Raw genomic sequence first — 23,985 nt, 5'->3', positions numbered from 1 at the left:
CTGGAGTAACAGACATTTAAATTTGTCTTTTTATTCCAAAAATGTACAGTGGGTATTCTGAAGCTCTATTCTTATGTAAATGTTTAAGAATTTCTTTAGAATACACCGGTATCTTTTTGTGAATTTTATTTTATTCTTAATTTTTTCTCAATTATTTTTTTAATGAGCAGCATATGCATATGGATAAAAATGAGTTATGAGACAAAGAAGTCTCTACCTCTCCTCACTTTCCAGAAGCAACTGCTTTAATCTGCTATTTCTTCTTTTGGAATTTAGTTGTATATTTCGAAGTAATAATCTTATACTGCCATTTCTTAACTTACCAAGTTTAGAAATTATCTAAAGATTTACTTTTGTTATCTCTCTATCCTGCTACTCCCTTCTTTTTTTAAGTGCTCAGCCCTTTTCTCTATGATTGAAAGTGATCGGAAAAACCTCATAGCAAAATTCCTAAATGACTAACGGCAGTAAGAGAATGAGCATTAAGGAGTTGAGAGCAGGATCTCTGGAAATGAATGGAAACTTCTGTAGCCAGAAATACATAGGTAGTAATTATTGCTGGGAAATTGGGAGAGGGACTTAATTCAAATAGAGATGGGAATAGCAGGAAAAGTAAACCTTTATTTAAATTTAGAAACCAGTTTTGTAGTTCACTAGGAGCCCCTAAAAGAACTGGTTCTTTTAGGTTTTTAAATATCAGGATATTTCATTATTTGTCTAACACAAAGCTGTCTTTCTCTGCTGTGTCAGATAGAGAATCTTCACATTCAAACACTGTCATTAATTTTATCTCACTTTGTCAAAGAAGTGTTTATTATCTCTTGGTTCATGCAATTAATTTTATTTTTAATAGAGTTCACAGATGATATCTATCAGTTAAATGTGACAGAAAGTCCTGGCAAGCAATATTGTAAAATAAAAATAGTGCAGCAAGGCAGATCTTGAAACTGATTTTCTAACTCGACATTTCTTCTGTACAGATTTCCCAGCTGTGAATTGGGTTCTTCAGTTTGATTGTCCAGAAGATGCCAACACATATATTCACCGAGCAGGTAGAACTGCCAGGTAGGTGTGTTGGCCCGTTTCTTTGCTTTTGGTACTATCTAAATAAAAAACCAAGCTCTGTGAACTGCAGACAAAGAATAGAGGAATTCAGGTGAGTAGTGGTTTGGCATTTTTGTGGTGTAGTTTCAGAGCAATTGGTCAGCTGTTGTAAGTCATTATGGCTGAGGCTTGATGTTACTGGTGAGAAGAATCAATGAAAATCTTATTGTAGTTTTTTGGTTCTAAATTTTTTTACTTACTAAGCTTTTTATAAGAACTGCGCACTGAACGTCATTTCACTGAATCCTAATGCCCCTCAGTGAGGTATAGGACTGTTATTCAGTACCTGTTTCCAGAGGAGGAAACTGAGTCTTTGAGCAGTTAAACAATTTGTTTGCAGATCCGCAGGGCCAGGATTCGAATCCAGGTAGTCTGACTCCTCTATTCTAGATCTGTACTCTTATCTTTTGAGGTATGGGCTCTGCTCTAAGAGGCAGGGTGGTTTTGAGTTGTAGATTTCACTCTTCCTTTTTTTGTCTAGTGTGGAAATTAGCAACATTGCTGGAGTCTACTCCCAAATACTCCCTTTTCTTTATATGTCCCCACTTTCTTCCTACTAAAAGCACCCTATGTATGCTAACAAGCTGTGGGGAAGCTATCTGGAAAACAGTATAGCAAAGTCATAATCATGGGACTGAATGGCATAGAAAGGTGTCTGGATAAATGAAAATAGTAAGTGTCATTGTGTTGAGGTTGTAGTGAAGTTGGAAGACGTATGCTGCTGGTAGAATTGAAAATGGTTAGCATCTTTCTGGATAGCATTCTGTAATACTTATCAAAAGTCTTAGAGCTCTTCTTTTTGACTCAATAACTCCACATCCAGAAATTGATCTTAAGAAAATAGAGAGATGGAAAAAGTTTCAGTAAAGATGTTCATCTTACTGAATGGTTAAGAATTGGAGACAGCCAAAATAATAACCACAGTAGTGTTACGATTAATTGTGATTAGCCACAGATGGACAATTTTTTTGGTTTTCCATTTTGTTACCATTTTCTTTCTCATCAAAACTGGATGAGTGAGTCTTTATAATATGGATGTCAATGAGACATCGATGTTTAATGATGGAAGAGACACTAACTGAACAACCATCACTTCAGGTTTTTTGTGTTTTTTTTTTTTAAACATATCTTTATTGATTTCAGAGAGAGGAAAGGAGGGGGAGAGAGAGAGATGGAAACATCAATGATGAGAGAGTCATTGATCAGCTGCCTAGCCCGCAACCTGGGCATGTGCCCTGACTGGGAATCAAACCCCGATCTCCTGGATCCTTGGTCAATGCTCAACCGTTGAGCCATGCCCGGCCGGGCTCACTTCAGGTTTTTAAGCCACCAACTTTTGTTTAGTGATTTCCCAGGGATGGCAGGGTCTTTAGACCCAAGATCTAAATCCTCGCCCAGGCAGAGACTCACTCTCCAGCAGGCTTGTGCTTCCATTTGCCTTTAGCAAGTAGCCCAAGTGTCCTCAGTCCCTTGTCTATCTGTGAAGTCCCTTTGGTGTTTGCTTCTTTTAACTTTCTTTGTGTCCACAGTTCTTGGATGGCTTTAAAGAAGTTTTATCTTTTTGTGTCTGGTGAACTTTGTTTGCTTCAGCTTAAGTGAAGTTTTTTTATATCCTTCTACAGCCTAAGAAGTACAGCTCTTTCTTTCTCGTTGTTTTTTAATTATAAAGTTTTTGAATGTTTACCATTTTTCAGTTGATTCACTTTTAGCCCATGGGCTGTTAAACATGGGCTATAACAAAAGTACACTCACTTAAGTGCTTTTCTTTTGACCGACATGATCAGAGAGACTAGTATAGTAGTGAAAGGTAAAACTTCCTATAAACAGGGTTCATGTACTAGAGGGTTCAAAAGTAAGTCTTTATTGCAGTTATATAATTTGAATAAGCAATGGGGTTAGAACTGGGTTCTGTGTATGATGTCTGCTGCATTCAGACAGACTTACTTTTAGAATGGTAACATTTTGATTTTGAATGGGCTCTAAGTAAATTCGACTAGGTAGAATAGCAGCCTTGTTTTCCATTCATGAGAAGGTGCGTGGTGCATCAGTGGTCTTTGATGTGTGGGGTACATGTTTAGATTACCTGATAGATATTCAGAGGTTTTAGTTGTGGTTGTTGGAATGAATGTTTCTCCATTATTTAATTCTCAACAAATGTGTAATATGTATGAATTTGTACAGGCACCCATGCACACGCTCGTATTTTGTGGTCCTATGGGCCCCTAGGTAGATAAAGTTGAATCTGGCCTCTCACTGGCATATCGGACCGGGGGCATGCAGGCATTTAGATGCCATTGGTGTTGACATGGACAGGGCAAACTGATTCCTTTATAGAATACATTTAGCAATATTTAAAATTATTCTTCCTGTATGAAGATTATGGACATCTTAGTGCTTCAGGAAAATGTTCACAAAGGGCAAATATTTCAGGGTTCTTGTTTCCTGGAGAAATTGTTTAAAATGTTATGTAGTTGAACATGCCATGGTGAACATGAAATTGGTCTTAATGACTGTGGAGATGAAGAGGAGGTAGAACAGCATCACAATTGATTGTGCTTTAAGAGAGAGAATACTAATTTGAAAAACGATTGTAATGCAGTTTCTAATGTGGTCATTTATTTTTAAAGTACAAGCTTGTTTGACCCTTCATAACCAATTAAAAATACTTTGAATTGACACTTTTAGATATATGGTGAGTGGAAAGGATATGTAATGCTTATTTTCTCTTTGTCAGTTTAATAAAAAATGACTAAATTGCAGTTTAAAAGTTGCCATTAATGGGTTTAGAGCTAATTAGAAAATTTTGTGGGCCATGAGCCGGGGTAATTGAATTGAATAAAGGCTAAATTAAAATTTGAAACTAATTAAAATCCTGTGTATTTGCTGTAATTAAAACCAGGTTGCCAGATAGCGTTTGCTTTTGGAATTGAACTATGATATATGAATATAGATAAATGAATTTAGTGCTTTGTGGCAAAATAACTAAGGTTTGGGGAAATCAGTTTTCTTTTTCCTTTCTGTGTTTTAGCTAAGTGAAAATAAAGGGTGATTCAGGTACCTGTTGCCTTGAAGTAACTTATTCTATTTTAATTTATTCATCTGTCTAAAATTCTTTTGCAGTTCAGAACATTTTTCTCTGTTTTCCTTAACCATCCATACTCCTTTTAACACAGTGATCTCCTTTAGGAACAAATGAGGCAAGGGACCCAAGTCTAGTTTTATACAGCTGTATCCTGTGATACTTTCCACCGCTTAAAAGTGATTGTCTTTAGGGCTTGCAGTGATTGGTACACTCACAAAATCAGGCTCTTCCACTTATAAAAATGCCCACTTGAAAATAAAGGTTTGGGAATAGAAAGTAGGAATATATCAGATACTCCTAATTTTTTTAAAGCTTCCATTTGAGGAGTAGGGGTCTGCAGGTAGAAGGTGGGGTTTCCAGTGTAGCAGTGTAGCAACATTCCAGCTCTGCTTTAGTTACCTCAGCTGCGTTTTGTGATCTCAGATTTTGTTGGGAGTGATTTAAGTGGTTCCACTAGGGGACAGCAGAGGACAGTTCTTTGCTTTGCACACTCACTGGCAGCAGTTTAGAGCAGCAGCAGCAAATATGCAGAAAGAAAGTGGTTTAAATTTCTAATGTGATAACTTCTGAAGAGTTTATGATGGTTGTTTTGTGGAAAATACTTGTACTTTACAGAATAGATAATGAAGAAAACATTTTAAATGTTTTTAATTGGTTTGTAAATGGAAATAAAAGTGAAAAGACAGTTCCCATGGGCATTAATTTACTGAAGTTTACTATGTGTATCTTAGGTTTAAGATAGGAACAGTTTTTGCTAGTGAAAATTCTTATTTTTAAAATTTCTTTAGCTTAGACTTAGGAAGATTCTATCTTTAGCCCACTCCACCTTTATAGAGACTGGTGCTTCTCCTTTTTTTAAAAAATATGTGTTTTTTAAAAAAATTGATTTTAGAGAAAGGAAGTGGGGGGGGAGAGAGAGAGGAAGGGGGGAGAGAGAGAAAAAGAAAGGGAAGGAGAGAAGGAAGGGAAGGAGGAAAGGAAGGGAAGGAGGGAAGGAAGGAGGGAAGGAAGGGAAGGAAGGGAGGGAAGGAAGGAAGGAAGGGAGGGAAGGAAGGAAGGAAGGGAAGGAAGGGAATGAAGGAAGGAAGGGAAGGAAGGAGGGAAGGAAGGAGGGAAGGAAGGAGGGAAGGAGGCAAGGAAGGAAGGAGGGAAGGAAGGAAGGAAGAGAAGGAGAAAAGGAAGGGAAGGAGGGAAGGAAGGGAAGGAGGGAAGGAAGAGAAGGAGGGAAGGAGGGAAGGAAGGGAAGGAGAGAAGGAAGAGAAGGAAGGAGGGAAGGAAGGGAAGAAAGAAAAGAAAGAAAAAAAAGAAGTGAGAGGAAACATCGATTGGTTGCCTCCTGTACGCACCCTGACCAGGGACCAAACCTGCAACCTGGAAATGTGCCCTGACCGGGAATCAAACTGGTGACCTTTTGGTGCACGGGATGACCCTCAACCATCTGAGCCACACTGGCCAGGGCAAGGCTGGTGCTTCTTTACAGGCCTTCTGCGTTTGTCTGTTGGAATCTAGAATTTGAAGCTTTAAAAAACAAAGGGCTAAATCATTTCTTTATTTTGCATCACGAAGCATTGAGGAGCTTGGGAGAATACGACCAGCCTAACTATTGAGGTAGGTAAAAGGGCTGATATTTCCTAGGAGTCTGTTATTTCTCAGGCACTTCCTCGTTGCTCTCCTGCAGCCTGTTCTCGGCACAGCAGGCAGAGTGATCCTTTGAAAACACAAGTCAGATCATGTCACTCCTCTGATGGCTTCCCATTTCACTCCGAGTAAAAGCCAGTGACCTTCTGGACTTATACTGTGCAACCCCCTCCAGCGCCGTTTCCTCTTGTTCCCCACTTGTTTCCTGTGCTCCCCGCCGGCCTTGCTGTTTCTTCTACATGCCAGGCGTGTTTTGTCTTAGGGCCTTTATATTATCTGTTTCTTCTGAAGTGCTTTTTCCTTAAGTATCCACATGGCTGTCTTTTGTACCCTGCCCCAACCACTCCTCCTTAACCTTGCTCTGTATATTTTTTTCACAGCACTTAACACCTTTAAATATACTAGAGCATTTACTTATATTTACTGTTTGCTTTTTGTTCTCTTTACTAGAATGTAAGCTTTATAAAAGCAAGGCAGGTTGTCAGCTTAATTGATGTACTCTGAGTGCCTAGAACAAGGCCTGGCACAGAGTAGACACTTAAGCTGACACAATTAGTTTCTCAAATCAGATGCATGAAGTAGAGATCTTACCTCATATATTAATTAGCTGTTTCAATTTTTCCAATTACCCCACAATTTAGTGGCTTAAAGCAAGAACTGTATATTATGGTTTCTATGGGTCATTTTGGTCTTCTGGTTATCGGTCAGTCACATGGTCTTAATCTGTTAAAACTTCAAGGTGTCACACAGCACTTTAAGATTCATCTTGGGTAATATTTTAAACAAAAATAAAATTTAAAAATTAAAAATAAAATAAAAACTAATATTTGTTAAAAAAATTTTTAACAACCAAGTTCATTACCATTAGATTTTACAGTAAAGTCAAGCATTATGAAAACAAAACAAAACCAAACCAAACAAAAAGATTCACCTGGAGATGGACCCCTTTCCAAACTTGTTGCCAGGATACATTTCCTCACTATTGGTCAGAGGTGCCTCTCAGTTCCTTTCTACATGGTCTTCCTTTTCTTAGGGCTTCTCACAACATAGCAGCTGGCCTCATCAGAGAGCGACTGGGAGGGGAACCGGGAGTAAGATGGAAGCCGCAATGTCTTTTATGACCTGGACGTGGCTGTCACACTTCCTTCTTTCTGTAGTATCCTAGTGGTCACACAAATTAGCACAATCAAGTGTGGGGGATGCCTACAATGGTGTGAATACCAGGAGACCTGGATTATTGGGAGCCATTTTAGAAGCTGCCTAATACACCTAATATCAAACTTTAATAATTTCAAGGATAAAGGTAATCACGAGGCTTGTGTGAGGCAGGAAAAGCCCTGGACTTTCAACACAGCTGCACAGGTCCATTCTTGCACATCAGGGTGTGTTTTGGCCCAGATTGACCTGAGTCTGTAAGTGATATATGTGGCTATGACTTACACAGGTGGGCCATTGGTATACTCAGTTACAAGGCTGACCATCGCTGCCTCCCTCTTGAATCCATGGACTGTGAACAAACCTGGTACATCCTGTTAATAGCATCTCATAGATGAGGGCTCTCACACTAACAAATTTACCATGTTTGTTCCCAAGGAGGCCTGTCACGAGTATGTTTATGAAGATTTGATTATATTGCTTTTTTTATTTTTTTAAACCAGGGAGACTCTTCCCTTCCCCTGCGCCCACACAGGGAATGCTTGGATTGTAGCTTAGCCACTTCCTAACACTCAGTATCTGAGTGAATAAGTGAATGAACTCATTTAGCCTTTGTGATAGCTGTATGGAAGAGATCTTCGGGAGCTCTTACACAGAGAGTATGAGGTAAAACATGTCCAGGCTCACTCAGGAAGTACCAGGGCTGGCATTATACTTGGGTCTTTCTGATTCTGCAGCTCATGTTCTTGCAGTGTGCCCAGAGCAGCTGTTTTTACTTAATGAAGTTTAGTGGCTGCTCATCCTATGCAGGGCTTCTAGACTGCATGAAAGCCAGGTCCATGGAGAAGGAAGGTAAATAACTTGAATTTGCTGCCATTTGAGATCATGCACTAAAATATATGCATTTTTTCCTTCTCTATTTGGACTATGAGAGAGACATATCCCATAGTCGATCAAACACTGTCCTTAAAAGTCAAGACATTTGGGACCAGCTGGTGTGCCTTGGTGGTTGATCATCCACCTATGAACCAGGAGGTCACAGTTCTGATTCCGGGTCGGGGCACATGCCTGGGTTGTGGGCTCCATCCCCAGTAGGGAGCGTGCAGGAGGCAGCCGAGCAATGATTCTCTCACATCATTGATGTTTCTCTCTCTCTCCCTCTCCCTTCCTCTCTTTGAAATCAATAAAAACATATTAAAAAAGTCAAGAAACTTGGGTTTGGCTCTGTCATTTGGTGGCTGTGTACCCTTGGAAAAGTTATTAACCTCTTTAAGCCTCAGTTTCAGTTTCCTGAAAGTATGATTTTAGGTGGTATTAGTACTGCTTTTAAATGGGTTTTCTTTTGGTTCTAAATCTATTAAATTCTTAGTCTTTAAAAAAAATTTTTCTGGGGACAGTTGATTTTGTGTTTAGTTAAATGTAGTGTTTAATTACTACATTTGTCCTGTGAACACCATCAGTTCTTGCTCTTAATCAGTTTTCTAGAAGCTTTCCATGCAACATGTTAGCCAGCTTGATTTCTTTCTAGTTATTTGATGGTGAACTTCATTTGTCAAACTGTTGAGCCTATTGTGGTATTACTTGTTCATGTTTCTGAGATCTTCAGCTGCAGATGACTTGTTTTCCCAGAGTATGTCCCTGTCTTTTTCTAGTGTAGAGTCTTTAGATAGTCTATGAGTCAGAGATCCCCTTTTTCCTGGAATAAGCTCCCCTTTGTACCACGTCATGCAGGAGGAACAGAACAGTTGGACTCTGATGCCTGTGTCTGGCTGCATGGCTGACTGCACTGTGCCCCCACAGTGGCAGGAACTCTTGGGGCTGGTTGCCACAGGTAAGGCTGAGGCATAGGGAGAATAAGAGATACAGGGAGGGGAAAGGAGCTATGGAGTAGCAGAGCGTGACCTACGGTTGTCTCCATTTCTCTGCTTCTTGATCATACTTGTGTTGTGACCAGTGACTAGTATATTAGTAGTTGCAGGAAAACAATTTTAGATCCTGAAGGGACCCAGAGCATCTCGTTCAAATTGTATAACTTAAAAAATAAAAAAATGTGATATACAATGATAAAGTGACTCCTTATCCAAGGTTATGAATAGTACAACAGGAATTTGAAATTAGTTCTTTTGACCCCAAATCCAGTATTTTAACTATTAAATGCAGCGATTTTCAACCTTTTTCATCTCATGGCACAGATAAACTACTAAAATTCTGTGGCACACCAAAAAATGTATTATATTTTTTGCCAATCTGACAATAAAAATAGGTACAATTTTGATTAATTCATAGCGAATGACTATTGTTGAGTTGGCTGTTGTCATTCTTTTTGACAATCTAAGGGAAAAGAGGTCAGTGCCGCTGAGTAAATACTCACGTATGGCACGTTTTAAAAATTCTTGCTGCATACCAGCTGTACTAATGCAACTCCTAGTGGCTCAGTTTATATTTGCTCATGCACCAAATATTTAGTGACCAGACTTTAGGTATAAATGATATATATGTTAGGTACAGAAGACAAATTCATACATGTCTTCAAAGGTAATGGTCAGAATAAGGAAATATGCTAAAATTGGTAGTAGTACGATGTGTTAATGAAGTAAGAGTGATGCAAAAGATGTAGATTGTTAAAAGCATATAAAAATTTTTACTTGTTTTTAATAACTTGTATTTTATTATAAAAATAATACTTATTCACTATACAAATTTTAGACAATGGCAAAACAAACATCCAAATCCCACCACCTAGAAAATTTTTTTTATGTATATTTGTGCATTTTGAAAAAATTATGGAGATAGACTTATTCTAAATATATTCTTTTGTGATTAGTATCCTGGAGAACTAGGGTGGCTGGGCAGTGGTGACCACTGCCAGATCACGCTGTAGCTGTAGAGGAGTGAATGAGCAAAGTCAGAGGGCACTTAAAGACACAGCTCCAACAGAGTGTGCTGGGGACTCTGAATTGGAGTAACTGAGGATTAATAGTTCTTGGCTAGAAGGCAAACTGTAGCCAGAGTGGCAAGGCTTTCTGTCCTTTCTTCAGCCATAATTTGTTTCATAGTTTATTTCTTTTTAAAAAAAAAAATATATCTTTATTGATTTCAGAGAGAGAACAGGAGAGGGAGAGAGAGAGACAGAAACATCAATGATGAGAGAGTCATTGATCGAGCCCTCAACCCGGGCATGTGCCCTGACCGGGAATCGAACCCTGATAGTCTGGATCCTAGGTCAGTGTTCAACCGCTGAGCCACGCCCGGCCGGTCCATAGTTTATTTCAAATGGAAGAATTATCATCGGGATCCAAAAGCCGAAGGTCTGGATCTCCTATTTTAGCTAGAAATACTAGTGAGCTCTAGGGTGTAGAAGTAGTTTCCTGAGAGCAGATAATTGTGATCAACCTATTGAGGATCCTTCTTTCTGGAGGGAATCCTAGAATACTTGAAAAAAAGCAATGAACTGGAAATTGAAAGTCTCTGTTACGTAGTGATCATGCCCTGCGCCCCCTTCTTGTCCTTTCAGGGACTTGATTTTTTATTTGTTTTCTCCATTGTTTGCTTGCTTTTAAGTTTGGCAAATTAATGTCAGAGTAACCTCTATATAAATTCTAAGGAGCTCTATAAATGTAACATCCTATTAACACTGATGGTGAAAATGAGATTTTTGTTTTTTCAGATTCTGGGCTTTTTATATGGTGTCTAGAATGTCTCAAAATAATTTGTCTAAATATATGGAGTTTTAGAATATAGTTCTTACGAAGAACAGTTATTTCTCTGTATCCATATCCTTTGCCTTGGCTTTGGATATTGCTTTTGAAATCTAAAAGCTAGCTCATGGGTAAATAAACTATTCTTGTAAGCATTTTAAAAAAAGTGAAATGTGCTTCTGCCTTTTTAAAACTGCTTTTATTTTTGAAATAGAAGCTTACTGGAAATTTTTGGGTGTTGGTGTGTGGGAGATAATTTGTGCTTTCCATTGTTTCTGGGAAAAGCTGTGTGTCATGTAAGATAGGTAAAAGGGCTAGTGATCTTTTTATTAGATGCTTGCCTTGTGGGGTTCAAGTTGGACATTTCCCCCCATTTTCCTTTGAGAATCTTTTTTCTTCTAAATTTCAGTGTTGCACTCTGTCTTAACCTCGTGTAGCTATAGTTTTCAAAGGTTTGGATATGGCCCTCTTGTGACTTTAATCATGACTCATTCTCCCAGATTCTTCCCGGGAGCACAATGGGTAGATAAGATAGATGTAGATAATTGGACTTACTATTCCTGTTTATGCGTCAGTCTGAGGGTCAGAGACCTTTAGTGGATTCCTCTTTGATGTCCTAGAGCTTTCTCTATACTCTTGCCCAAAGTCCTGGCCCTGTGTAGAGTTGGGAGCCTATTTATTTTCTCTCCATCTCTGAATTTGGAAATAGGATGGTAAGAGGTTTGTTTATGCTCAACCCACTGATCTCCCTCCTTCCTGACTGTTCTTCAAGCCCCATAACATAAGCCTTTTTACTGATTTCATGCCAGTCTAGCTGCCTTGAGGGCATTTTAGAAAGTGTACTGCACAGTGGTCAGTGTTGACCGATCCTGTCCTCTTTCACCTTTAACAGGTCCCTGTTGAAATCTTAGAGCCTCAGAAGCTGTGATGTCGCTTAGATATCTTGTCTGCTCAGGCTGTCGCCTCACTGCTTCATACAATAATAATTTCTACCTTCAGAGTTAGTTTAGTCTAACACTGCTTAGGGGGATGCTTTAAGTTCATATTTCCTCATAGGAAATGAAGATGAAACATTTGAGTCATACTAGTCTGTCTTAAAATTACTATGGGGAAGGTATTTGGTACTATTTTTCTGTTATGAAATATACTTAATAAAAGGAGTTAATACAGGGTGAAGCGAAATTAGGTTTACAGTTGTTCATATGGAAAATAATACAATAATAAATAATAGTGCAAGAATAAACTGTTTCGAGTACTCACAACTATAAACCTACTTCTGCCCCAGCCTGTGTATGTTCAGCCTTCCTCTTCTCTTCCTGTTTAATACTCAGGCACTTAGAAAACCTAGAAAAGGCAAATAAGCATGAAGAAGACAAAACTTGATTCTCTCAACTGCTGCCTTTTCTTCCTGGAAAATTGACTCTTCTAATGTTTGATTAATTTCTAATTGTTCTTAGGTCTCGGCTCCTAGAGGTCATTTCCTTAGGGCAGTTTTCTTGACTCCTAGACTACATTCAGTAGAACTCTTGTATGTTCTCATGGCTTCCTATATGTCTACTGCAACACTCACACCACTTTATGTGACTCGCTGGTTTTAATGTCTGTCTGTGGTGGTCTGTAAGCTCTGTGACAGCCAGAACTGTGTCCATTTTGTCACTCTGTTTCAGTGCCTGGCATATACTGGCCCCTTAATTTCTTAAAATTGATGAATTAACTTCAGACTTTTAACAATTTTGATTTCATGCTCTTCTGTGTGTCTGTGTACATGTAAAGACACACCTGCACATACTTCTATAAAGGTATGACCCTGCAGTTTCTGCAGAGAAGGGGCCCTGAAGTCAACATGGGATGTAAAAATGGCCTTCAGTCTTTATAGCACAGAACAAACAGTGAATCAGCAGAGCCAGTTTCCCTCCCATGCTAGGTGATGAAATTCTGCTCACATGGAGGTGGTATCCGGTCTCTCTCAGAGGCTTCCAGGGATTCTCGCAGGCCAGACTAATGTACCTTCCGAGCAACCTTTCCTGCTGTTGACTTACATGTACTGGCTCAGTTGAGTTTCTTTCTATGTTTGCCTTGTACTTTCCAGTTTCCATTCTTTTGTTTGTGCTACTCTTTGTTCATGGAACCCCTTTGGGATTCCTTAGCTTTTTCCTTCCTATTTTCAAGGCCTACCTCAGGTTCCAACTGCTGTGTTTCTGTTTTTCTCTGGCTAACCCTGAGTGGTCTCTTTTCACTTCTGAGTTCGTGGCATTTATTGCCTGTGGTTGTCCTTTGACACTCATTTACCATTTTGGGGCTTTTAAAAAAAAAAAAAATCTCCTGCTTTTGTGTGTGTGTGTCTTTTCTAGTGAACTGGATTGTTAGATCAATGAAGATAAGAATATTCATCTTCTATTTCTCTGTGTTCTTGTTTATCAGTGGCTCAGTTTCTCAGTAAATAATTTATTTGGTTAACTAGAAAAATGTTCCCCCCTTTATTTTATGGAATGAACCCTGAAGAGAGTGCTTTGAGATTACTTTTTCTTTAGTGTCTTTAAAAAATTTCCACAAATACCCAATTCCATTCTGTCTTACTGCTTGCATGTAATAGCTGACACTAAGGTCTCATGGAGATCTGCATTCAAGTAGTACAAGAAGCCTAAGTAAGTGTGGGTGCCTTGTGGCCTGCTTATGTAGACATTTCTGAGTACAGTGTTAAATAAGATTTTACTCAGTAAGAGAGAAGAAGTACGTGCGTTGGAGGCAAGTTTTTCACCTGGGTAGAGGCCCATTTCTTAGTAGTCAAATCCCTGGGAAGATGATTAGATTTCCTTAATGTAGTAGGTTCCATGTTGATTAAATGACTGAATTTATTACAACACTCTAGTGACTTGAATGAGAAATTGTCTCTTTGCTATAGGTAGAGAGCTATTTAAGAAATTCTTTTAGCCCTGACTGGGTGGCTCAGTTGGTTGGAGCGTCACCCTGTGCACCAAAAGGTTGGGGTTAGATTCCTGGTCAGGGCACATTACCTAGTTTGTGGTATGATCCCCAGTTGGGGTGCATATGGAGGCAACCAATCGATGTTTCTCTGTCTCCCCCTTCCTCTCTCTAAACATATCCTTGGATGAAGATTAAAAAAAGAAGAAAAAAGAAAAATTCTTTTTAACTGATATGTTTCTTAAGATCTATATCTATTGTGGTAGAGCCACAAAGTCACTAGGAATTTTAACCAGTCATGAAAATTTGAAAAAGGTAGTCAGAGCCCTAGTTTTTTGTTGTGACAGAAATTTAAAAAATTGGCATTCCTAATATTTATTAATTAGGTGAATTTGCTTACATGTTATCTATTCATCAGACTCCATTGATGTGGAAGAGATCTTGGTTTTTTTTGTTTAGGTATAAGGAGGATGGTGAAGCTTTATTAATTTTACTTCCCTCAGAAGAAGAAGGGATGGTGCGGCAGCTTCTCCAGAAGAAAGTGCCCGTGAAGGAAATCAAGTAAGAAACTGGCGTGATGATGTGATTGGTAGGGTAATGACGGCATGAAATTATTATGCTTCATTATGTATGCCTAGTCCCTCCTCCCTCTGATCTATTCTGTCTGGTCTGTGACATTTTTTTGTTTTTAACTTTTACAGGAGACTGTTAGTGGAGAAATAAGATGAAAAATAGAACTTGTTATCTTCAGGAGACATTGGTAGTTGAAAGGATTAGATCTCATGGGTGAAAATTTTTAGAGTTTTCTGCCCGTTTCAGAGGATTGTGTCCCCCGTCATTGAAGGTGTTTAGATTGAGTGTTAGCAGAACCAAACAGAGGCTCACTTGCATTGGGGTCCTTGAAACACCCTGACATTTATTTGGAGGGAAATAATTGGGAAGGCTGTTTAATTGGGGGCAGGAGTGGGAGTTTAGATGAAACAATATTGGTTGTGAGTTGGTACTTGTTGAGTCTGAGTGAAAGTTTTCTAGGTTTGTATGTTTTGAAATTTTCTATAATTAAAAAGCAAACAAGTAAATTAAAACCACCTCATCTACTACCGCCTGTCATCACCTCAGCCTTGCAGGAACAAAGTGTTTCAGTCTAAATCAAAACAAGTGGGGTTTCTTTTGTGAAAACCATACCCTTGTAAGAATTTCATTTATTCCTGTAGCCTACCTGGGCAGAGTTAAGTAACACTTTTTTTATACTGTGCTTAATATTCAGATAAGGAAAACGATATTAATATCCTTTGGTGACTTGTTTATTTGAAGTTGGTTTTATGATATTTGAATGAAAGTGGTACACAAATGATATTAGATTTCATTTATTCCATTTCAGTAATGATTCATCATCTCCCATAAAAGGCTGCTTTCTAACTTTATAGACTTAAGAAGTTACCAATGCTAACTGTGTAATTAACCTTAGTATATTTCACTCACCCAGCATGAGATGTTTAGAGAGATCTTTGATCTTTCATTTCTTTTTCCTGCATTATTAATAATATGCAAGAAGAGTCACATTTCTGTCTAGTGTAATTTTAGTCTAATCTGCCTCATAGATGAGATATAGATAATGTTATAGACTTAAAAGTACTGAGGAAAATAGGAAAATGCTGTGTACTATTATCAGTTTCCAAAATTGAGATATCTTTAACCTTTATGTTTTTGTTACAAAGAATTAATCCAGAAAAACTTATTGATGTCCAGAAAAAGCTTGAATCGTTTTTAGCTCAAGATCAAGATTTAAAAGAAAGAGCTCAAAGGGTAAGTCATTTTTGAATTAGATAACTTCATTGGAATGGAGCATATGTATAATAAAGTTAAGTTTCATCACTTTTGCATGATTATGCTTTAGATATTCAAGTAGTGTAGTTTCCAGATAAAATTAACTTATTCTTTAACTTTTAGAAAATTTTATATTTCTTGTAGTAACCTGGGAAAATGTCTATTACTTGTCCATAGAAAATCCTCTTAAAGGTGATTTAAAAAAAAAAGATTTTTTACTGATTTTTTTTTTTTTTTTAGAGAGGGAGGGAGAGTGAAACTTTGATTGGCTACCTCCTGCATGCTCCATACCAGGGACTGAACTTGAAACTGGGGCATGTGCCCTGACCAGGAGTTGAACCAGCAACCCTTCTGTGCATGGGACGATGCCCAGTCAAATGAGCCACACGGGCCAGGGCTTAAAGATGATTTTTAAGTGCATAGTGACCTGATTTCTGGTATACTTGAAAAGTTATCAACTTTTAATTTCTTCAGTTAAGTTACTATAACTCCTGATTGCACTTTCTTGACTATAAGATTAACATTTCTTAGATTAGGTTAAATTTCTAAAAAGTATAACACTTTTGCTAAGTTGTCTTTAGGAATGAGATTTTAATCAATAAATATGACTTAATGCTCCTAAATTACTTTTCTGGACTTAGAAATTCTCTTGATTAGTAAATATTAAATGAAGTGTCACTTTTAGTTAACTTATTTTTAGTTCTTACAGTCCTGGCAGTAGATTCTTTTGAAAAGGAAGATGTGAAATTAATTTGCATTGTGAGTACAGCTACCCAGTCTTTGAATTATCATATATTTGAGTCCCTGTTATAAAGCTTTTCATTTTCACCACTCTTTTACTTATATCATAGTTATGAGATCTACATATGACATCTACATCTGCACTTACCATAACACATCGACAGTGAGTTAGAGAGTAGGGATTCAGAGGTTGGATTCTATTTCAGCAGATAAACGAAGTGGGAGGAAGAAAATAGAGGCGATATGGAAAGGGCTTCCTGATAGAGGGAGGAGCCCAAGCAGAAAAACAGTAGTCTGGCTTTTATGTTATAGTTTTGAAACTGAGTAATGTCAGCAAGGAAGTTTTATTTAAGGAGCAGGTCTTACATTTTAAAAAATTATGTTATATTTAATCAAATTATCATCTCTCTACTTCAGATAACATGATAAAAGCTAGAAGTTGAATGCTTACTATGTGCTAGGCACTTAGCCATGACATGACTTTATGTGGCAGTTGGTGTATTGTTTTAATCTTTCCAACAACCTGTGAGGTAGGTGATACTGATTGGATTTTGTAGATAGTATGTAGGACCTTGAGAAAATTAAAAATTGTCCAGGGCAACATGACTATTAAGTGGCAACCCTGAGATTTCGATTTAGGTCTGCCTTCAGAACTTCCATGATAACCTTGAGAAATTTAATTCCACAATATAAGAAAACCAAATAATGAACTATGCAAAGTTGGACTTCTATAAGTTCAACTTCACATTTTCTCTAACTTTACGCCAATCCTTTCTTCGAAGCATTTTCACCTGAAATGTAATGAAAAGGCCTTTGAACACTTTTTTTTCTTCTTAGGTTCTTTGTGCATTTATTTGGGAATGTACATGTTTTGTCTAGCATACATACTTTAAGCTAGGAGTGCAATCTTTCCTTTAAAAGCTTTGGAAATAGTATATACATTTCAAAATAATATACATAAATTCTGATATGTTGTGACTTATCACATACCCAAGAAGTCATTCGGTTATGAATCAGAAAATAAGAAACACTGGAGGAATGGTGTTTCATTGGTTTGTGCATACCACAAAATGAGCCTTCCAGAACAAAGATTGTAGAAAAAGCACATTGAAATAAATGATGTGATTTATTGGGTTTCACGCATGGCTTAGCAGCATGGCTAACTGTATTGCCAGCATCAGCAAGCTCTCTAGTTTCATAAAATTGATTTTCTAGCTTTTGGTTTTCATCTGGATAGAACAAAAATGATAAGCAACTGGGGTGATTTCTTGTGGATGATTGTAGGGGAAAAAAATTATCCTTGAACTGGAGCCATTCATTGTTCCTGCCTATGTAGACAGGGAAAGTGGGAAAATGGTTTGAAGATTCATGTAAGTGCTTTGAAGAAAGGATTGGCGTAAAGTTAGAGAAAATGTGAAGTTGAGAAATACACAAATGGGAATTAAATATAGTTTACAAATGTTAATTTTAAAATCTAAAAATAAAAATGCTTGCTTAGATGTGTTTCATAATCTTTGTTGCCTGCTTATTTTACAAACTGACAGAGGATCAGGACCATGTTTAATTTTGGTCTGTATAGCTCTTGGCATAAAGGTAGTTCTTTAAAAAAAACAAAACAGAAGAAAGTATTGCATGATGACAAATTACTTGAGATTGTAATGATGATAAATTATTTGAAATTATAATAGAAAAGGAATAAACTTTAGAAATAAACTTGTTCCTGTCATGATTTTATAAGCTTAATTTAATTAGAAATGGTAAAATCATGTTTTACTGGAAAACATCCTTTGACTACTACAATAATAGTTATTACTAATAACAAGCATTTATTGATACTTACTGCATTCCAGAAAATAAACCTAGGTGTTCTACATGCATTTTCTCATTTAATCCTCACAGTAGAAGGTGCTGTTATCTCTGATAGGTGAGGCAACTGACAGAAATAAGAAACTTGCTCACTGAGTAAAATTTGGAGCGCAGGTTATCATCTGTATTATTCTAAAGCCTACGTTTTCCCCCATCACACCATTTTGTAACTGAGCAATAATAACTTCTAGAGTAGCTTCTTGAGAAGGTGATATTCTGTGTTGAGTTGGCTTGATGAAACCAAGCCTAAAGTCTTTTTTTACTATTACTGTTTTGTTTTTGTGGAATGGGGATATACTGAACTGTCTCTGAGGTTTTTCACTACTGTTGAATTTATTCCTCTGGTCAATTTTCTTTATCTTCCTTTAATTCATTTTCCACTCCGACTGTTGTATGCCATGTACTTAAACCTCTTGCTTTTACAGTGTTTTGTCTCCTATGTGCGTTCGGTGTACCTGATGAAGGATAAGGAAGTATTTGATGTGAGCCGGTTGCCTATACCTGAATATGCCCTGTAAGTATTCCTGTCACAGTTCTAGTTTCGGGTCCCCAAAGTTAGAGGGGATTTCTTTGAAACCTGGTTCTCTGAGAGTCCTAGTTTAAACCACTCTGCCTTACATTAAGAGAATCTGTTAAAGATCTGCAGAGGAAAAGGTTCTATAAAATGGAAAACTAGCTGAGCGTTCAATCCTTGTTACCAGAAAGAAGTTTCTTACTTGTAAGGATAATTCCCCTAAAGTTACACTGGCAGCTTCCTATAGTACGGTCTTAAAAGAGATGGGTAGCAATTGATAAGCATTCTTAGAAATCTTTAAACGTCTGTAGTCATCTTACTGTCTGAAATGCTGACCTGTATTATTACAGCAGATGGTTCTTTTTATGCTTTGGATACCAATCTCTTTGTCAGTTCTTCCCTTATTTTAGATTGATTTTCTGTACTGCATATCGCCTAAATATTCTTTGTGTGTTGGTGTTTCTTATAGGTACTCACTGTTACCATGGCAAAATGTCCCTGTTTAGTAACTGAGGTTACTATTATATGAAAATGGAACTCTTGGTCTTGTTTTGGCTTAGTATTTGCAGAATTTTTTTCTAACTTTTTTGGCTATAAAGGAGCAGTGTCCATTTTGCAATGGGGTTCTACCTGTTGGAAAAACATTGATAATATCCTATAGAAACACCCTTGAGGTTAATCATAATTTGAATTTCAGCATGAAATTTATGAAATATGTACTTTCAAGGCAAGGTCTGCATATTTGGCCTGTTCTCCAGGAATTTGAGTGTCTTTACCTTTAAAATGAGTCTAATAACTTGTATCTGGGTGAGCTGCTGCTTTCTATTCTTCATGTTAGATTGCAGGTATAGTAGAATTGGTAATTTGTCAGTTGTAACATTTTAGAACCATTTAAATTGCTAGATAACAGAAGTAAGGGCAGTGATTTAGAATCTTTTTCGTCTCAAGGCACACATAAACTAATTACTAAAATTCTGCGGCACACCAAAAAATATATTTTTTGTGGATCTGACCAAAAAAAGGAATACTTTTGATTTATTCACACCGGACGGCTACTGTTGTGCTGGCTGTTGCCATTTTTTTATTCTACAGTCTAAGGGAAAAGAGGTCAGTGCTCTGACTAAATGGTCAGGTACTGCATGTTTTAAAAATTCTTATGGCACACCGGTTGAAAATCACTGGTGTAGGTTATGGATGAAAAACCACATGCCATAGATAGCACATTTTTGTGTGTTTATTTATGCACCAGTTCCTAATTTACCATTTGTGAATACAAATCATGGTTTAGGTTATTAGCTGATTTTTGTGTTTTGTGAAGTTCTGTCCTGGTTTTCTGAGTGACTTAGTTGAGATATTAAACAGGAGAAGCACAGCTCTTGAACACTGTGGGACCATATTTAGGGTACATTTTATTGCTATAGATGCCAGTAAATCTCATCTGTTTATAGTTGAAGACCTTTGCTTTTTATTGGTGATGCTTAGGGAAGGCAGAAAGGTAACTTCGGTATCTAAATTATTGGAACAGTTTAATATGGTGTTTTTAGTTAATTTTTGTGCATGTCTAGATCTATAATTTTCTTGATCTATAATTTCCTTTAGAAGCCTTTGATACCTAAAACAGTGCTATGTATGCAGGATATAATAAAGGTTTAAAAATTATTTTACTAAAGAAATGTGTTTGAATACCTCATGTGTACAGCTTATTGTGCTAGCTGTGAAAATTACAGATGTATAGCATGTACTCTGCCTTAAAGGAGCTGCAAGTTTTAGGAGCTTAGAGGGACATATAAATGTAACTGTAATACACTGAGAGAAATGATTTGATATGAGCTTGTGATCCTAATCCATAGCCCCTATAGTAGCAATAATGACAAGTCTCAGTAGTGGCTGCCTGTGTGCCAGGGACTATTTTAAGTGCATTGCATCTATGAACATTTTATTTTTACAACAACCCTATGACGTAGGTACTCTTACCACGCTATTTTGCAAATGAAGGAACTGAGGTATAGAGAGATTCGATAATGTCCTTTGATCATACTAGTAAGTGACAGAGCCAGGATTTCAACCCTAACAGTCCTATTTCTGAAATTACATGTTACCATTATACCTCTCATTTTCTATGAGTCACGTCTTATAGGTAAAAAGACAATGGAAACATGTTGTAATATTAGCTGTTTATTATAGAAGGCCTTGCTTTTAAGAGTTTATTTTCGGTCTATCAGTGGGAATTTAGAAGCTGGGAAAGACCTGATCATAAAGTGAATCTTGACATTAGAAGAGAAAATAATTTTTTATTTTTGGTCTCTGGTTTAAAACTCTTTTTTATAGAAGTGATAGTCATTATGTCTCTCAGAAGGGAGGACGATGATACTGGAGATTATTCTTTGCCTATGTTTTGTCCTTTCATGGCCATGTCTTTTCCAGCTTTAGTAGCATCGTTTTACAGTGTTTTCATAGAGTTAGTTTATCAGATCTCCACAACAATTGTGAGATGGGTCTGGTAGGTGCTGTTTTCCCATGTTTCAGGAAGCTGAGGCTGAAAGAGTTAAACTGGAAGCAGGCAGATCTAGTACTGCATCGTTTCTTTGTTTCTGGTCTCATGCTCTCTATTTTGTAACGTGTTAACCTCTTAATGAAAAATGGGGTATCTTCAATGTTTTCTGACAGGTATTCAGTATTTTCTGGCTTGCCTTTTGGATCATCTAACCTGTCACGATTTTGTATCTCAGAGGAACATTTTCTTTGGAAAAAAGCTCTAAAAATAGATCCCAACTCTTGAGAAACTGTTTGATAATAACCATAAATATACCATCAGTGTATCGAGATAACTGTTTTTATTTGCCCATATTTAAGGTCTCTTGGTCTTGCTGTGGCACCACGGGTAAGATTTCTTCAGAAAATGCAGAAACAGGCCACCAAAGAATTGATAGTGAGCCAAGATGAAAAAGTGAGTGAGCCAAGGGCTCCCTCCCTCACCAATGATGAAGTGGAAGAATTTAGAGCCTACTTCAATGAGAAAATGTCCATCCTTCAGAAAGGTGGGAAAAGACCGGAAGCGACAGAGGGTGGCCTTGCTAATGGCATTAGCGATGAAGAGGAAGGAGAGACGGAAGATGAGGAAGAACTGGAAGAAAAACTTGGAAAAGCAAAAGGGTATCAGCCTCATTCTGTCCCTGGCGCTGAGGAGTCACAGGAGACCAGGGAGTCTCCCGTGCAGTTCTTGGACAGAGAGGAGGAGGAGGAGGAGGAGGAAGGCGGACTCGGTGCTGATTTCTTTAAGGTGAAGAGGCACAACGTGTTTGGGTTGGACCTTAAAGAGAATAAAGCATTACAGGTAAGTGTGCTCCCATAGAGGGTCTTATATTATTTCCCACCACCACTTATTGTGTGTTGCTTTGTTGCCTTTGGGCAACTATGGGAAAGCAAGAGCTAGAAGGAATTTGTAGAATGACTTGCTGCAGTGAACTCTCCCTCTTTTTCCCCATATTTAGAGATAGGTGCCAAAGAATTACCATTTTTTATAACTTTGGGAACTCTTAATCTTCTCATTTACTGGTATTCTGATGCATGTTTTTAAAGGAGCCAGAGTCATGATTATAACATTAAGGAAGGTGATGGGGTTTCATGGTTTATGGTGTGAGGATACTTCATTGTGATTCTTCATATACTACTTCTGATTTTTTTTTTTTTAAAGTGCTTTAAAATATGTTTTTGTTGATTTCAGAGAGAGGGAGAGAAACATCTATGAGAGTGAAACATTGATCAGCTAGAGCATTTGTTTTTGAGTGTGATTTTGCATCCACTATCTCAATAAGCTTTCTATTTTAGCCTTTGTTTCTTGCATTTTATATTTTAGTATTGCACTGTATCATTCCCTGCAGGCTGCTTTTTTTCTTTATTACCTATTTGTAAGGATAGGCCTTATAAAGTAATGAGAACCAAATAAACCATACACAAAAGGGGAAATAATACTATCACTTACACATGTAAATGAGTGTATTCCTCTTGGGAGACTAAGTAGTTTTTCAGACATTGCTGGTTTTGTTCCATTGCTGGTTTGGAAAACATACCAGCCAGCCATACAAACTGGTTTCATTAGTGTACCACAAGCTAGTCTGTCTGTCATGATTACCTTTTTCTTTTGCCCTCTTTGAAGAGGGAGATTTGTCAAACTCTTTTGAGGCTTGGAGCCAGTGAGAACACATTGGGTTGCAGATTATACAGAATTTATTTAATAATAATATCATTGTCATTGATAAAAATGTTTATTTCATGGTTTATCATATACCAAATACTTATAAGTTCTCATTTTTTCCTCATGACAGGAAAGGCAGGTATATTTAAATTTTTTCAAAGCCATAGTGGTAGAATTAGTGCTTAAACCCATCTCTGATGCCAAATCACATTCTCTTTCTACTCTATCCTTTTGCCTACCATGATTTGTGTGTAATTTGCTTTCTCTAAATGGGCAATGTCAGTGTAATTGACAACACTGTAAATAATTTTGGTTTACCTATTGTGTGCAGACACTTGGAGTACAGAATTGATGTTTACTTCTTTAGACTTGGGCATGAATGGAGAAAAGAGGTACTGAATGCCAGGTGCAGGTAATGTCTTCTGTCAGTCTTTTAATGTTTGACACAGTCAAGGAATGGACAGAGAAACAGATTGCCTTAGGAATGGAAAGGGAATCCTGAGTCATGGAGCCATGAGAGAGGGATCAGGCACTAAGGCAGTAAGAGAAGCTTGGTTGGTTTCCCACCATAGGGGAAGATACTTACGTTCTGACTAATTTTATTGGCTGTTGAATGTCAAGAAAGTTGACCTGCAGAGCAAGTATTATAGAAGAGCATGGATATGTAATTAAAATGATTAAACTGAAAATGATTTTAGTACATTTTCTTAAATATGAGAATGAAATCTCTAAGCATATACTTTTGTCTTTCACATTTTATAATTTTTTGAAGTGAGACTGATTGGTAGATTCATTTTAGCTCAGTAGGTGTTCTTCTTTTTAAAATATGTTTTTATTGATTTTAGAGAGAGAGGGAGGGAGAGGGACAGAGAGAGAAACATCGGAGTGAGAGAAACATAGATCGGCTGCCGGCCTCCTACACACTCCCACACTGATGATTGAGCCCACAGCCCTGGCATGTGCCCTGACCGGGAATCAAACTGGTGACCTTCTGGTTCATAGGTCGTTGCTCAACCTCTGAGCAACACCAGCCAGGCTAAAGATTTCTTAACAGTAAACGTAGGTCAGTTTTGTTTTTTTAAAAATTTTTTTGTTTTTGTTGAAAATATTAGAGCTTTTTCCCCCATTGAGCCCTTCCACCCTGCACCTACTCCCCACCCTAGGCCTTCACCACACTGTTGTCTGTGTCCATGGGTTATGCATATAAGCATATAAATTCTTCAGTTAATCTCTCCCCAACCAC

At 37.6% G+C, this 23,985-nt stretch overlaps 1 protein-coding gene across 1 annotated transcript in view; it reads left to right on the top strand.

Moving 5' to 3' along the window:
- The window catches only part of DDX10 (DEAD-box helicase 10), a 208,972-nt gene that overhangs the window by 22,829 nt on the left and 162,158 nt on the right, over nt 1–23,985 (top strand). Inside the window, exons 9-13 of the mRNA XM_081154586.1 lie at nt 981–1,065; nt 14,059–14,160; nt 15,318–15,405; nt 18,459–18,547; nt 21,401–21,881. Of these exons, the coding sequence (XP_081010712.1) occupies nt 981–1,065; nt 14,059–14,160; nt 15,318–15,405; nt 18,459–18,547; nt 21,401–21,881 (845 nt within the window). The remainder of the gene's footprint in view (nt 1–980; nt 1,066–14,058; nt 14,161–15,317; nt 15,406–18,458; nt 18,548–21,400; nt 21,882–23,985) is intronic.

This window comes from Miniopterus schreibersii, assembly GCF_964146895.1.
Source record: "Miniopterus schreibersii genome assembly, chromosome: 12".
NCBI classification, from domain to species: domain Eukaryota; kingdom Metazoa; phylum Chordata; class Mammalia; order Chiroptera; family Miniopteridae; genus Miniopterus; species Miniopterus schreibersii.
The sequence above is the reverse complement of the archived record's forward strand: the minus strand, read 5'-3'. Positions and strand labels throughout refer to the sequence as shown.